At 38.6% G+C, this 14928-nt stretch overlaps 2 protein-coding genes across 4 annotated transcripts in view; one reads left to right on the top strand and one right to left on the bottom strand.

Moving 5' to 3' along the window:
* RBKS (ribokinase) overlaps positions 1 to 2336 on the bottom strand; it is a 1304045-nt gene extending 1301709 nt beyond the window's left edge. Inside the window, exon 1 of one of the 2 annotated variants that reach the window (XM_044085234.1) lies at positions 2189 to 2336. In XM_044085234.1, the coding sequence (XP_043941169.1) occupies positions 2189 to 2211 (23 nt within the window). In that variant the 5' untranslated portion in view covers positions 2212 to 2336. Of the gene's footprint in view, positions 1 to 1738; positions 2070 to 2188 lie in introns of those variants that run through there. The other variant, XM_044085217.1, reaches the window with a different exon arrangement.
* The window catches only part of BABAM2 (BRISC and BRCA1 A complex member 2), a 2993168-nt gene continuing 2980529 nt past the window's right edge, over positions 2290 to 14928 (top strand). The window contains exon 1 of one of the 2 annotated variants that reach the window (XM_044085207.1): positions 2290 to 2314. The gene's annotated coding sequence lies outside the window, so the exon portion shown is untranslated. The other variant, XM_044085201.1, reaches the window with a different exon arrangement.

Genomic DNA, 14928 nt, shown 5'->3' with positions numbered 1-14928 from the left:
TTTGAAATACTGAAAAATAATGCGATAGGTTAAGATAAAGACTTAGCTAACAATAAAACATGGTAAATTGTTGAAATATTTGATAAAATATCGAACAAAAATACTTAGCTCAAGAGAAGTGGCTTGACATGGCCATTAGGCAACACGGCAAACGAGATCTGTGGTAACAGGGAGAGGGGCATGCTAGCTAACATCCTTGCTTGACAGTTTTTGGCTGACGCAAGCTTGGTATATGGCCAGCTCGATTCAGAGGATGGAACCGACTACCCATCAGTAATCACTGAACGAAGATTAACAACATCAGATCATATACGTACTACATGTAGGGCTGCCACCTTTTCAAATGCCCAAAGTGGGACGTTTTTTGTAGAAACATGAGATTTTGTAGAACAAAACATGCCCACAGCCAGTGCAAACTACAGCACTTCACTTTTTTTTTGCACAAATAAAAGGTTATTCTTACATCATTTATGTTGCTTGTGCTATTTCATGTAACATTTAAGTGTTTCAGAGACAAACTAACTGCTTTATGCAGCTATTAAAGAAAACCTAGGAAATTTTTTTCCCCCTAAAATCTCAGGACATTTTTGATTTTTGTTTTTTTTTTGCAGGACACAATTGCCCTAACAGGGACTGTCCCTCGCAAAGAGGGACAGGTGGTAACCCTAACTACATGTATACATACATATACACAATACAGATGACTAGCACCCCATTCCTTTAGCACCATTACTTTGCTGACTCAAATAATTTCAGTTTTGAAAACACCACAAGTTAACACCTTAACCACAGAGGGTATTCTTTGGACTGGCAGTATAATCCTCTTCTCTCATCTACAAAAACAATACAAAAGCCATCTTAAAGTAAAGGTGCATTCAATCACTTAGGGACTAAGGCATTTGAAACAATCAATAAGCCTTCTTTATAACCAATGGTAGTATAGTGGAAAGCACCATTGTTTCTGTGGGGATCAAACTATGCAGTAAACATTCAGCATATACTTTCATGACTTCTAAGGCAGAAAAAAAGTAATACAGGCAGTGGGCATTCAGATAACTGCACAGGCAGTGGACATTCAGATAACAGCAATAAAGTGCAAAGTACACGTCAATAAATAAACAGTTCCGCATTGAATTTATTTTACGGTAATACAAAAACAATTGTACAAATCTAATTATTTTACTTATATGCAACAACAAAGACCAACAGTGAGTCCCAGCTCTACCTTCCAAAATAGTAAAATTTATTCAGTTTGAACAAATCTTTTCTCTAGCGCCTCGGCCAACAGCCTTTACAGAGTAAAACAAAGACACTCTTAAAAACTGCAGAATATATACAAATTGAAGCAATAAATCAATTATACAATCAGATAATTTAAAAAGATGTAATGCATATTTAAAGTCACAGTTTTATTACATCTCTATTCATACCATATGGATGTAAAGTGCCATACTTCATAATTAAAATAGGATTCCTTTCGTCTCAATATATTCTTTTGCCATTCCCAGTTATTATAATACAGAGGAACATGTTCTAATATAGTAGTTTTTAAACAATCAATATTGCCATTATGTACAGAATTAAAATGTTCAGCAACAGGACTATTAAATTTATTATTCCTTACATCCCTTATATGCTCTTTAATTCTATCTGTTAGCATCCTCTTTGTTTCACCAATATAATATTTATGACAACTACAAAATATAGCATATATAACACCCTTAATTATTTTACTTACCTGACCATGTCAGTCATGCAAGAACCAATAAAAACCACAGGAACATTTTTACTTAGTTGCTCTGACATGTCTACAAACTCTTAAGATTGCAAACGCACACAGACTCAAAATTATTAGCAAAGAAAAAAACTTTATTCGGTCTTTCATTTACAAAAAAAAAAAAAAAAAAATCTGAGTTTTAGTTTTATATAGAACAGCAATGTAAATCCTAGAGTCACAGCCTCTGACATTAACTACATGTACCGACGAATGTAAGCCTTCTACTATGAAAACTAGAATAACAACATTGACTGTACTACATTTCCCACACACTAGTAAAAACTAAAAGGCCTTGGCGTCAACAGTTACTAAGGTACTAGGGCCACAGGACTTGCGGTAGCTGTACTTTGCACTTGCCTAATAAATGCAAGTATTACAGTTGATTACATAACGTTATGTATAAGAATATACCAAAAGCTGTCTTCTGCTATCATAACTGATATTTAACGGCTGAAAATGGCTGTAATTATTTGCATCTTCCTTAAAGTAGTCTGTCAAAATTATCCGGCATTATTTGTGTTAGCCTTCCCATCCGCGGTAAGTTGACATTTTCTTTTCTATTAGGAGGGGCGAAGTCTTCGGCGCGTTTATTTCTACACTGTTTTGATCCAGAGGCTTGGATTCACGTGTTCAGTTATTTCTTCAGAGTAACTGTTGGAAAAGCGGGTGTTTAAAGTACAGGTATTCCATAGAGTTTCCTGCTTTTAAAAGATAATGTTGCACTAACTCATTTCAGTCTTCAAGTTGACTTGCAGGGATTTGTCATGGTAAACGTATGCTAACTTATATTTATTTCCCTAATAGGTTACATCCATTGTAGAACACCACAGAAATCAAATTCGAATTAGTACACTACTGACTTACTAGATTGCCTGTAGTTTATCCCAAGTTAGTAAAGCCCTTTAGTTAGAAAACACGTTCTGTTCTGGGTGCACTATTTGTACAATCCAGTCCTACTCCAGTGTAGCTTAATTTAGCACGAGTGTGTAATTAAACTTGGTGTAATGACCAAAAATAATACAGTTTCTTAACGTTGTTTATTTATGTTAGTAAGTCATACTGATAACAGTTAAGTAGGAATGCTATATATTGCAGTAGGGTTTGCTATTGCTTCTTAACTGTACTGTCCCTATAAAAATAGCCCCCACAACTTCATGTATGATCTAAATTAGGAACGTTAATGTATGATCTTAAATTAGGAACGTGCATAACAAAGACACCATTTTTAGTTTAGTTGCATTTCTGCAATTGCATAAGCACTTAAAAAAGTGTATATTATTTTACCTAAGCGAGGCAGAGAGGGGGCAGATAGGCCCCTTGCATCCTTTACCAGCTGTCAGAATTACTTTCAACTCCAAACATATTCACTACATTCATAAATTTATGTAGAGCAAAAAAATTAAAGAAGTTATACAACTTGCATTTTTTGTAACTTCGACGTATCATGTGCAGCATTAGTCCTTTATAAGTACAATAAATAAAGAACTGAATGTCTCTGGAATTTGTAAAACTTTTTTTGAGATGGGGGTTGGTGCACTAGTGATGAAGTACTTTTTTGTGATGGGGTTGGTGCACTAGTGATGAAGTATGAATGGAAGTGTGAAATCTTTCACACAGTAGATTGAAAGACTACTGTGAATGCCATCAGGAAATTGTAATGTTTTGTAAGACAGTCATTTGTATTTCTGATATGTCGCAAATCGATGTATTCATGGGGAAAGTTACTATATGTATCCTTCCTGTCTCTCTCTCTATGTATGTGTGTGTGTGTATATATATGTGTATATATATATATATATATATATATATATATATATATATATATATATATGAGGTAATTTGGTTGTTACTAGGCAGCTGACCTTGTGGATTATTTGTTTTCTAGCCATTGTAATTTCCACTACTTGCTATCCCTTTCCATTAGGGTTTTTGAGGTGAGCCTGGGGATGTATTTGTAGTTATTCATCCAGAATGTATTTGAAGAGGGTGAGGGAACGACTTTGTTTCGTATGAAGGGAAGATACTGCTCGTGATGAGAGTAATTTGTTGGGCGAGGTATCTGTCACACCAGCAGGTTCCGTTTATTTTACAGTACAGGTTAAGGGATGTGGTACATGTCTTCATCGTGTTACTGGCTTTGCAAATATGAACGTCACTCAGGGTAGGGTCTTAAGAGGCATTATAAACCAGGCAAAGCTTACACTGAAGGAGTCTATATGAGAGAGAGAGAAGAGAAGTAGAGCTCCAAGGCAGTCTGCATAGCTAATGGAACTAAGGCCCTTTGTTTTCTTTGTGAGGGAGAGTTGGGATGGTTCAGATTGGATCATATGTCTGAAAGTGTACATGCCAAAAAGAACACTGTATTCAAGTATGGGCCTAATAAAGCAGTAGATTGGTATTATAACATCCGCAGACCTGAAGGAAATACTCTTAGTAGTCAGCTGGGCAGGCTAAGTTAAAGTATTTCCTAATAACTGTGCCACTTGGAAGTTGAAAGGAGAGTTTGTTGTCAACAAATGTGCCCAGGTCTCTGTTTTGGGAAGTAAAATATTAATGTGATAGGTGCAATGATGTTACTGTTTACCAGCAGGGATGATACTACACTTTTTAGCACTTTTGAGAAGTATAATGTAAACATGATATGATGTTCCTGTTTGTAGCAGGCATGGTACTACAATTTTTAGCATTTAGGTACCATGGCACCATTTCTTTATGCATGTCAGTCTTTTTGTAGAATTTGGGGGTTCCCAGCAGAGTCGATTGTGGCCAACTTTACTTCAAAGGCTGTTGATGTCATCTTTAATGTCAAAGAAGTAAGGATTTAAATGAGCTGTGTAATGTTTGACTGAAAATGATTGGGTAGATTATAAGTGATGTATAGTGTTTGCAACTGGGACTGTGTCAGTATGGCTTGTGATGTAAAATGCTTGCAACTAGGGTTGTGTCTGTGGTTTGTTTTCATTTATGTAAAAGTATGATTGTTTATGTTGTAAGTGATGGTTTAATAAAAATGTTTCTTTTTAGAAGAAGGGGGACAGGAATTGAATAATTTATTTAATTTTGCTTAGGTTATATATCTAGCAGTATATGTGAAGTATAATGTTTGGTAATGTTAATTTGTTAATGCAGTTTGATTAGTTTTGTATAAATGTAAATTTGCCTATGTCACAAATGATAATTCAATAAAGGTGTTTAAAAGTGTAGTACAAGAATGGTCTGAGTACTAAGCCTTTAGGGGGAATACTGCTGATAAGCCTTTTTGAGGAAGATGTGCTCCCACTCAATTTGCAGGATTTTGTTTGTGAGTCAGTTTGCAACTTATCAGATAAGATAAAGTTTGTGATAACTAAGTGAGAAATGGTGTCAAAAGCTTTGGATAGGTAGAGGTAAGCTGTGTTTATCGACTTGTACTCTTATATGGCCATGTTACTCTTCCAAAGACTTTTTTCAAAGAAGTTGACAATGTTTATCAAACAGCGTGTTATCTTCCCAAATTTAGACTGCATTTGGGTAGAGGGGATTTAGGCTGTGATTATTTATGATTATGAGGACCATAATGATGCATTCTATTATGTTATAGGTAAGGCTTTTAGGCTTATAGATCTGTAGTTACCAGGATCGGTAATTGGACTTCCCTTGTATATCAGGATGTCTACTGCAGCTCTCCAGGTGGCATGCACAAAGCCATTCTTGAGGCTGAGGTTGAACAGATTGTGGAGTTAGTGAGTAAGATAGTATTTCATACTGGCGAAGAATCACCCAGCACATTTTTGAGCCCCACTGAGCTAATATTATTGCTGTCTGCAGGATTTGTCCAGCGGTGATGTTTTTCAGGGAAAGAGACTGACAAGGGATCAAGTTTTTGTGTAGGCTACGTGGACATGGTGGGGGGGTTTGCACTAAAATGATCTGATAATAGGATATATATGTCTTTGATGATAGAACAATCAGAGCCATTATATATCAGATGAGAGCTGTACTGAGTCTTGTTTCTAATATATTTGAAGAAAATTTAAGGATTGTCTTTGCCAAAGGAGACTGTTTTGAAGTCATATATGACCTTGAAAGATTTATTTTTTGTTTCTAAGCTGTTTGTCAACCATTTAAGTTCAGTTTTGTGTTGTGGGATTTGCAGTTTATTACTAAGGGAGAGGATGTTTCTCTTGTTATAGTGCTGGTTTATGTTGGTATTCTACCAAAGGAGTTTATTCTTATTCTTGGCACTACATTTGTTATAGATCAGGACCAATTACCTGAATACAGGTACTAAGGTGTGAATAGAACTGTCCACTAATTCAGTGTTTGATGTTGGGTTTTCAAGGTGAAGAGGATCCTTGAAGGTCCTTAGGTTATCATATAGTCAAATTTGTCTTGGAGAGATCTCTGAAGATGATGGGATTTGTCAGTACTGTAGCTAGGTTATCTTATCTGCCTTGGGAGTTCCCGCAACTTAAAGTTGGTGAGCCAAAGTAAATGTGGGAGGGGATTTACTAATCAAAGCTGAAGACAAAGAACAAAAAAGTTCTTCTGCTCTAAAACTTGTGTCAAGCTGCTTGATGTAAGTTAACAAACCACTTGTTACAGTTTAAAGGAGCAAACACTCAGTGCCTCAGCCATGACTGCAAATACAGTGTTGGCATTCATTTATGAAGCTGTGATATCCTTTTGTTTCAAATGTACTGCATTTGGCACCACTGGCACCTGCCAAACATGCACCCAACAGCTTGCACCTGGGGTAGCTTTCCCTTTTGCCCTGCCCTAGTTACAGCAGTGTTTTTTGATTGTTTTGGGCTGGGTTGTGATAGTGAGGACCAATGCCTCAAGGGTAGACCTAATCAAGAAGGGTTCATAGGTTTGTATTAGGCTAATGGCCCTGGGGCCTTTACAAGCCTAGCCATAAGATTACCCTGGCATAGTGTCACCCGACATTATTTCCCAGTGCCTCTCTCGAGTAGAGCCACTGGAGTTATTCCCAGGGTGAATTTTCTGTTTCCCATCCACTCATTAAGATTTCTCTTGAAGAGGGTCAGCGAGGTGCTCTGCTTGACATGTATGGGAAGTATGTTCCATAGCATGGGCAGTCTCTGGGTTATGAACCTATCCCTCCAGCATGTTCTGTTAATTGTGATAATGAGGTTGAGGTCTCTGGAGCGTGTGGTGTGGAGGGATTGGGATTTCTTTAGATGTAGCATTTCTAACAGAGCTGGGTCAGACATGGCTTTGTAAGTCAAGCAGAGATTGACTCTAAGTAGGTGATATGAGGCAGAGAATAGTTGGAGTTGTTTTGAGTCTTTCCATATAGGACAAGTGTTTAAGGCCTAGGATAATCATTGTGAGGTACTTTAGTGGCCTCTTCAGTTGTTGCAGGTGTCTAGTGAGGTACATGCCAAATGGGGCATTGTAGTCGATGATTGGCCTAATGAGGGAAGAGTAGAGGGAGACAATTACCTCTTTCTTCCTGAATGCAAAACCCTTAGTAATGAGATGTGCCACATAGAAGGATTTTTTGACCATAGTGGCAATGTGGTGATCGAAAGAGAGGTTGCTGTCAACCTGTGTTCCCAGATCTCTTATAATGCCTTCTGTGTTCAGTGGACTACCATCAATGTGGTAATTCACGGGGATCGGATTTTCCCCAAAGGGGATAGCAACACATTTTTTGGCATTGAGCTTAAGGCCATGGTTCTGACACCAGTCGTCGGTCTCAGAGAGGGCATTCTTTAGCATGTCAACATCACTTGGGAAGTTAATAATAGCTCCCAACTTGCAATTGTCTGCAAACTTTGTCAGCCAGAGTCCCTTCGTGTTGGCCATGTACTTCAGAGAAGTAGATACCAATCAGGAGAGGACCCAGGAGCAAACCCTTTGGGACCCTACTCATGACTAGTCGGCAGTCTGACTTGGACTCAGCTACTTTCATGCTGTGGGTTCTATCTGTGAGCCAGTTTGCAACCCAACCAGTGATGCCAAGCTTATTGAGTTTTTCTATGATTCCTGAGTGGAGAATGGTATCAAAAGCCTTGGCTAAATCAAGGTAGGCTGTATGAACCACCTTGCCTTCATCCACAGCTCTGGTGACTGACTCAAAGAAGTCGACCAATTGAGCAGGCATGATCTACCCTTCACAAAACTAAGTAAAAAATCAGACCAACACCACAAACTGTTGAAAAAAAAAATGTAGGACAAAAGCACTTCAGAGCAGCTGCAGTAGTTGTTTTAAATACTAGCAATGAACTAGCTGTTCTTAAGGAATGAATTTTATTCCAGTTTTATAAGCTGAAGACTTATTTGTATGGTTAATTGTCTTTGTATTGAATAATTAGGGGATGGAGGGAAGTGTGTTTTAGTATATATATAAAATGATTTTGTGCCTGCTGTTATTTGTCTGAAAAAGTCTGGTTATTGCACCAGACGAAAAGCGCTTAACTTTTGCAATGTGGTACTGTGGTTTGTTTACATTTCTATTAAAGAGCTGAATCGCTGAAGATTCCTGGGTGTTTGAAGTACTTTCATCCTTCACAAAACCATGTGGGATCCAGAGTTTGGAGGTTCCCTATATCCTTGTTTATTAGGTCCATAATTATGCGTTCATAGCTTTGCATATCAGACTCGTCAAGCTAATGAGGCGATAGTTCCCAGGTTCCGTAGTTGCTCCTCCTTTGTGGAGAGAGATGACAGTAGCAGTGCGCCATTCAGTGGAGCAAAGCCTGAGGTGAGACTGTGCTTGAACAGGGCACACAGGTGAGGTGCAAGTTCACTCTGTAGTTCATGTAGGACACAACCAGGGATATTGTCCGGTCCCATAGAAGCTGTATTCTTGGCCTTGGAGAGTGCTGTTTTAACCTGTGCAGCAGTAATACTGGGTGCCTGGCAATCTACTGATATTGTGATTGGTCATTTGGGGGGGGGGGGTAAAGTTGGTGCTGAATCTGTCGGCCAGTAGGTTCGATATAGGAGGTACTATTGTGCAGTAGCTCAGAGCAAATCTGGGTATTGCCGTGGAGATTCTTTACATAGCTATAGAAGGCCTTGTGGTTGTCTTTACTATCTGCTGCAATTCTGTTTTCATAGCTAGCTTTAGAGGATTTGATGAGGGATCTCAACTTTTTGTTTAGGCTGATAAGGGAGTTTTTCCAGTCTTGGGACCACCTTATTATGCATCTGTTTCCTCCTTCTGTTGTAGAGTGTGTTTGTGGCAGGGGAACCACCAGATTGGCTTCCTTTTTTTTTTTTTTTGAGGAGAGCATCTTGGTTCTATTTGGAGGCGAGAGTCTTGGTTCTACTGAATATGGAGAGATCTATGCATTTGTGTACGTGTTCATACAGTGCATTGGTGTATGATTCTGCGGTCAAGCAACTATTCTCCATTTGCATGGGTGCCGTGAAGTTAGCCACCTCTGTTTTTAGGAGCCCAAAGTTAGCTTTGGAGAAGTTTTTCATGGTGGTTACCTTTGCTGGGAGGGTGGAAGGGATGTGGATTTCCAAGGTGATTAGTATAGTTTGTGGTTGGATCTATCCAAGGAGGAGCTGACTATTGGTGTAGAGCAATTGTCGCCCATGTTAGTAATGATCAAGTCAAGGATGTTGCTACCTCTAGTGGGGGTAAGAATGAGCTGGTGCAGGGCATTGGAATTATTTTACTCCAGGAAACATTGGGAAAGTGTATTGGTACACAAGTAGTTTACCCAGTTAATGGAGGGGTAGTTGAAGACGACTAGTAAGAGAGTATTAGGTTGGACCCTAATATTCTCCAGGGTGCTTAGGAATGTGGAGTGCGAGTCTTGGGACATGGTTGGGGACCTATAGCAGGCTACGACCTGAATCGCTGTCTTACCCAGTGTTATCCGCACCTGAAGTATTTCTGATGCGTTATGTTGGGGTCTATATTAGAACATCGAAATATTACTACATCGAATGCTCTAATATTGAACCATTTCACTCGAAACACCACAACATCGAACACTCAGAACAGTAAATTTTTTCCCAGGGAAATAATTCACTGTTCCAACAAACATACACACAACACAAGCACACCAAAGTACATAATCCACACACATACAGTTCACAAAACCCTACACTAAACCATACATGCACTACTAGCTATCCACTTACCTTAACCCAACCCTAACCCTAAGGTCCGTAATTACTGCACACTCACCCTAAATCCTAAAGTCCCTATCGCGCACTCACCTTACCCGCTCCCTAACCCTAAAGTCCCTATTGCGCACTCACCTTACCCGCTCCCTAACCCTAAAGTCCCTATTGCGCACTCACCTTACCCGCTCCCTAACCCTAAAGTCCCTATTGCGCACTCACCTTACCCGCTCCCTAACCCTAAAGTCCCTATTGCGCACTCACCTTACCCGCTCCGTAACCCTAAAGTCCCTATCGCGCACTCACCTTACCCGCTCCCAAACCCTAAAGTCCCTATCGCACACTCACCTTACCAGCTACCTAACCCTAAGGTCCCTATCGCACACTCACCTTCATTTGCACACTTACCTTAACCTGGTCCGTAACCTTCACTCCACAGTCGAGAAAATAGCGAAGCTGCAGAAACAGCCCACCGAATACTTTCCCTAGGAAAGTATGCTATATTCTGCAGCTTTGCTATTTTTCAGCTTTTGATGCAAAGGGTTTGATATTAGTACATTCGAAATAGTAATACTTCGATGTACTAATATAGACCTGTTATGTTGGTCTACCAGTCCGGAGGTGTGCACATCCTTTATGAATATGGAAACACCACCGCCTTTGGAGCTTCAGTCCAGGTTCGGGGGCCGAAAGGTGTGGAATGAGTTATAGCCTGGTAGTGCAGGGGTGCTTTCTGCTGCCTTAAACCAGGTCTGTGTTACAGCACAAATATCGATGTTCTCCATTTTAAGGAGTGCTTCGAGCAAGTGCATTTTGAGGTTTAGACTTCTAGCTTTGAGCAACATGACCTTCATATTGCATTTGTTTGTAACTGTTACAGTGGTAATTTGGTCTTTGTAATTACAGGTGCAGAGTGTAACTGCATTATGTTTCTGATGATCAGTCCAATATATTTCATCCACTCATAGGTGAACATACAATCTACTTTAGTGAGTTTGTATTAATGAAGTCTAGGAAGCAATGACCATATTTATTTGTAGTAGTGTGAGAATCCCAGTTGATAGATGCGGTGTTAAACATTTTGGTAAATGGTGGTATGCTTACACATTATAATAAAGATGTTTGGCTTACATTTAAAAGCAGTATTACATGTTTTTGGTACATGTTATGCTTACTAGTTATGATAATGGTGTTCAGATGAAAAGGATTCTTTGTTCTTTTAGCGGGGTTGGTTTCTAAGCTTGAAGTGTTGAGTGACAAAAGTAATTGCCATTACGGGATTTATATTTTGTAGCCTTTTGTGCTTTGCTTAAAAATCTAAGCTTTTCTCAAACACTAGTCTACGTTAAACTCCTACTAGTGGGAGTGTTTTTATACATAGGAAAAAAAACTGTTTAGTTACTATGTTTAATAAATAGAATAAACTGAGAGAATTAAAGTTTGCAGTACTTTGAAATTATATTTTCAAAACTGGAAGTCCAGTAGGTTTTTTGCCTATATATATTTGTGTGTGTGTGTGTGTGTGTGTGTGTGTGTGTGTGTGTGTGTGTATATATATATATATATATATATATATATATATAATGTGTGTGTGTGTATGTATATATATATATATATATATATAATGTGTGTGTGTATGTATATCCGTGTGTATATATACATACGCCCACACATCCATTTAAGGACTAAACTGCATACAGGAAGAGTAAAGTCATATATGCTCATGGTGGATGTAGGATTCTGGTTAGCGTGTTTCTAGTCTCCCCTCCTCTTTTAGGTTTATGGACAGGTCATCATGTGCAGCCAAAGTTTGTAGAGTATCTTGTTTCAGAATTTGAGGGTTGCCTCTCCTTTTGGTAAGTGTACTGTCAATTTCAAGTGACTGTGACCTGCAGCATACAGTAGAGTAATTTGCTGATTAGTTTAAAGCAACTGGGACGAAAATCATTTCCAAATCAGGAAGTAGTATTTAAAAAAAAAAGGTTTCTGTGGCTAAGGGGCAAGCATAACTACCTCCGGAAGTAGTACTGGAGTCATGCTCATGGTAGAGAAGATTGGGAGGCTGACACAACAGTAGACTGGTGTAGTGGTAGCAGTACTGCAGTCATGGCACTGTCTGTACACTACTGGGGAAGGAAGTAGTTAGTCATAAGCATACCTCATAACTGTTCTGAACTTGGCTCCTATATTTTTGGCCTTTTCCGCATAAACGTTGTTTTCTGGCATATCTTTTAGGATTGAAGTCACTAAATGGCAGACATTTGAGTTTCAGACTTGACGTCCTTCAGAAAATGCATGCTACTGCAAAATATATTATTTTATAAACTTTATAAAAGCAATATTTAAAAAAATATGCCCCTGATCTTGGGCCTTTGTCCTCCTCTTATTGTTAGCTTTGTCCAGATTTCTTGCATTAACAGGTTGAGAAGTATGGCCATAGGAAAGGATGAAATTTTGGGGACTGGCAGTAGAAATTAGGTTCTTGTGCAGGGTAACTGGGCACACTGCTTTTGCTAGAATAAGCATCAAAGAATAATAATTCAGTTAAATCACATATGTAGAGTTAGATGAAGTCATTGTTATGCTTACACAATTACCAACATTTATTAAAAAAAAGAATAGCATTGTAGAATTCACAAGAAAGATGCTGGATACACCTGAGGGCAACCCTCCAACAAACTGGAACAGACTGCACAGAGCTAAGGACAAAACATATGGAGAACTTCAGTATTTTCATGTTGCAGTCAAGTACAACACAGCAGTAGTAAAAGTGGACAGTTATGTCAAAAAAGGTTTTAATATAAAATTCTGATTCATTCATTCCTTTACCGACTACACAGACTTGTTTGGCAGAAAAGGCATCTGCAAGCCTGTTTACATTTTAAAGTTATTCCGCGTGGTATGCGCGTATTGTGCATGCCGAGTTACGGTGACAGCCAGCTGGAGCTGTTGCGGAAGTGGCAAGAGCTTAATATTGAATTTGGATATAAATATATACATCTTTTATTGGAACATTTTGCTCCCATTGAGGCTGATCTTCTTAACAAAGTAGAGGAACAATATAATTTCATCACTGTGAACTACAAGTCTGATTTTTGTACATCTAAGATTCATAATATGAATAAGCAGTTGGCCACCTACAGCAATAAATTGGAACAGTTGAAACTTAGGAAACTGAGACGTGACCATCAGGATTTTCAGTCAGGTCGCATCTTTGTTTGGCCAAAAGTGAATCAACAGGAAAGAAATGAACATGTTGCTGTCTCAGAGACCTTACATATGATGAACCGTACACCCAATGCATTGTCAGTCTCTCTGGTTGCTGACTCGATGAGCGATAAACACACTGTGGGCACTCCTGAACGAGAGCCTAATCCATGCAGCTCATCTTTACCTTGTAATCAACAGGGTCTAGCCAGTATGGATAAGTTGGGTGCGAGACCTGAAGACAATAACTCTAAAAACGTTTTCTCTGTACCTGTGTCTTTAAACTTCCCCCTTCCGTACAAGAGCGCAGTGCGCATGCGCTCAACCAGTCGGGGAAGGGGAAAAAGAAAAATGTCAGGAGAAACCTTCGAGTCGAGGAGGAAAACAAAGAATTGAACTGTCTCTTTTTTAATTTGACTACCAGGACTTTTTCTATGGATGAACAGTTCATTCTGAATTTGGGCCTTTCCTTTATTCCTTCGACAAGAAGCACATTGTCTGATACACTTTTAGGCTTGCGCCTTTTTACTCGTAAATTGTCTTTGAAGGTATTATTCAAAGATAATTCTTGTGATAAAGCTAATTGTGGTTATAATGTACAATTGTGCAAAAGAAAAAGCTGCTATATTCCTCCGACACCACCTTCTGTTGAGTGTTTCATGCGTGCATGTGAGCATGAATTTTACTTATATTTTGAGCATAAGAAACGTAAAGGCATTTTTGTTAATCTAAACCATGCACAACAACATGCTCTTGACCATCTTTGCTATGACGTGGCTACAGTTTTTCGACCAGCTGATAAAGGAGGGGGGATTGTTGCTTTAGACACTAGTCGATACAAGGCATTAATGCCTGATATGCTTAGTGATGACAAGGCCTATAGGATAATAGATAGGTCGAGGGAAACATCAATTGTCAACTATGTACATGATACCATCTATGATTTGCTTATGACCCGGTCTATTGACAAAACATTGTATGATTTTTTAGTTATAAATGATCCTTTGATACCTTTGATTAAGGGGTTGCCTAAGCTGCATAAAAATGAAAATCCCCCCCCTTTACGTCCAATAGTATCTGGTGATCATTGGGTTACCCAGAATGCTTCATTCTATGTGCAATCTAAGTTAGGTGGCATAGTTGATGCCATTCCTACCGTTTTGAAGAATTCTTATGATCTATTGTCAGATCTAAAACTTGACTCACTATGTAGCAAGATCAATGCCAATACATTGTTAGTCACGCTTGATATAAAAAGTCTCTTTACCAGTATCCCTAACGATTATGGTTTGGATGCCATAAGGGCCCACCTTTCTGAATCTGGCAAGATTGACAACATTGAATGTATGAATATTTGTTGTTTATTGGATTTGGTTTTAAACAACAACATATTTCTTTTTGATGGCAAGGTATATGCACAGACATGGGGAGTGGCTATGGGCACTCCCTGTGCCAATGCTTATGCCAATATAGTGGTATATCAATGGGAAAAGAACTTCATATTTAAGGACCCTAGGTTTAAACATGTCATTTTATATAGGCGGTTTGTAGACGATGTTTTAGTTCTTTGGAATGGTGGGCTAAAGTTACTACAGGAATTCATTTCTTATATGAATTCCACTACATCATTCTTTATTTTTTCTTATGAATGTTCCAGCACTAAGGCGAATTTTTTAGATATTTCCATCATAAAAGGGGTAGATAATAATTTGACTACCACTCTTTACAAAAAATCATGCTGGAAAAACAGCATTTTACACTACAACAGTCTACATCCACGATATGTGTTCCGAAATATCGTAAAGGGACAAATGACCAGGATATTGAGATTATGTAGTGACAAACATGAT

Source organism: Protopterus annectens, chromosome 1.part1 (genome assembly GCF_019279795.1).
Source record: "Protopterus annectens isolate FY-2018-M chromosome 1.part1, PAN1.0, whole genome shotgun sequence".
NCBI classification, from domain to species: Eukaryota; Metazoa; Chordata; order Ceratodontiformes; family Protopteridae; genus Protopterus; species Protopterus annectens.
This window is presented reverse-complemented; position numbering and strand designations above follow the sequence as displayed.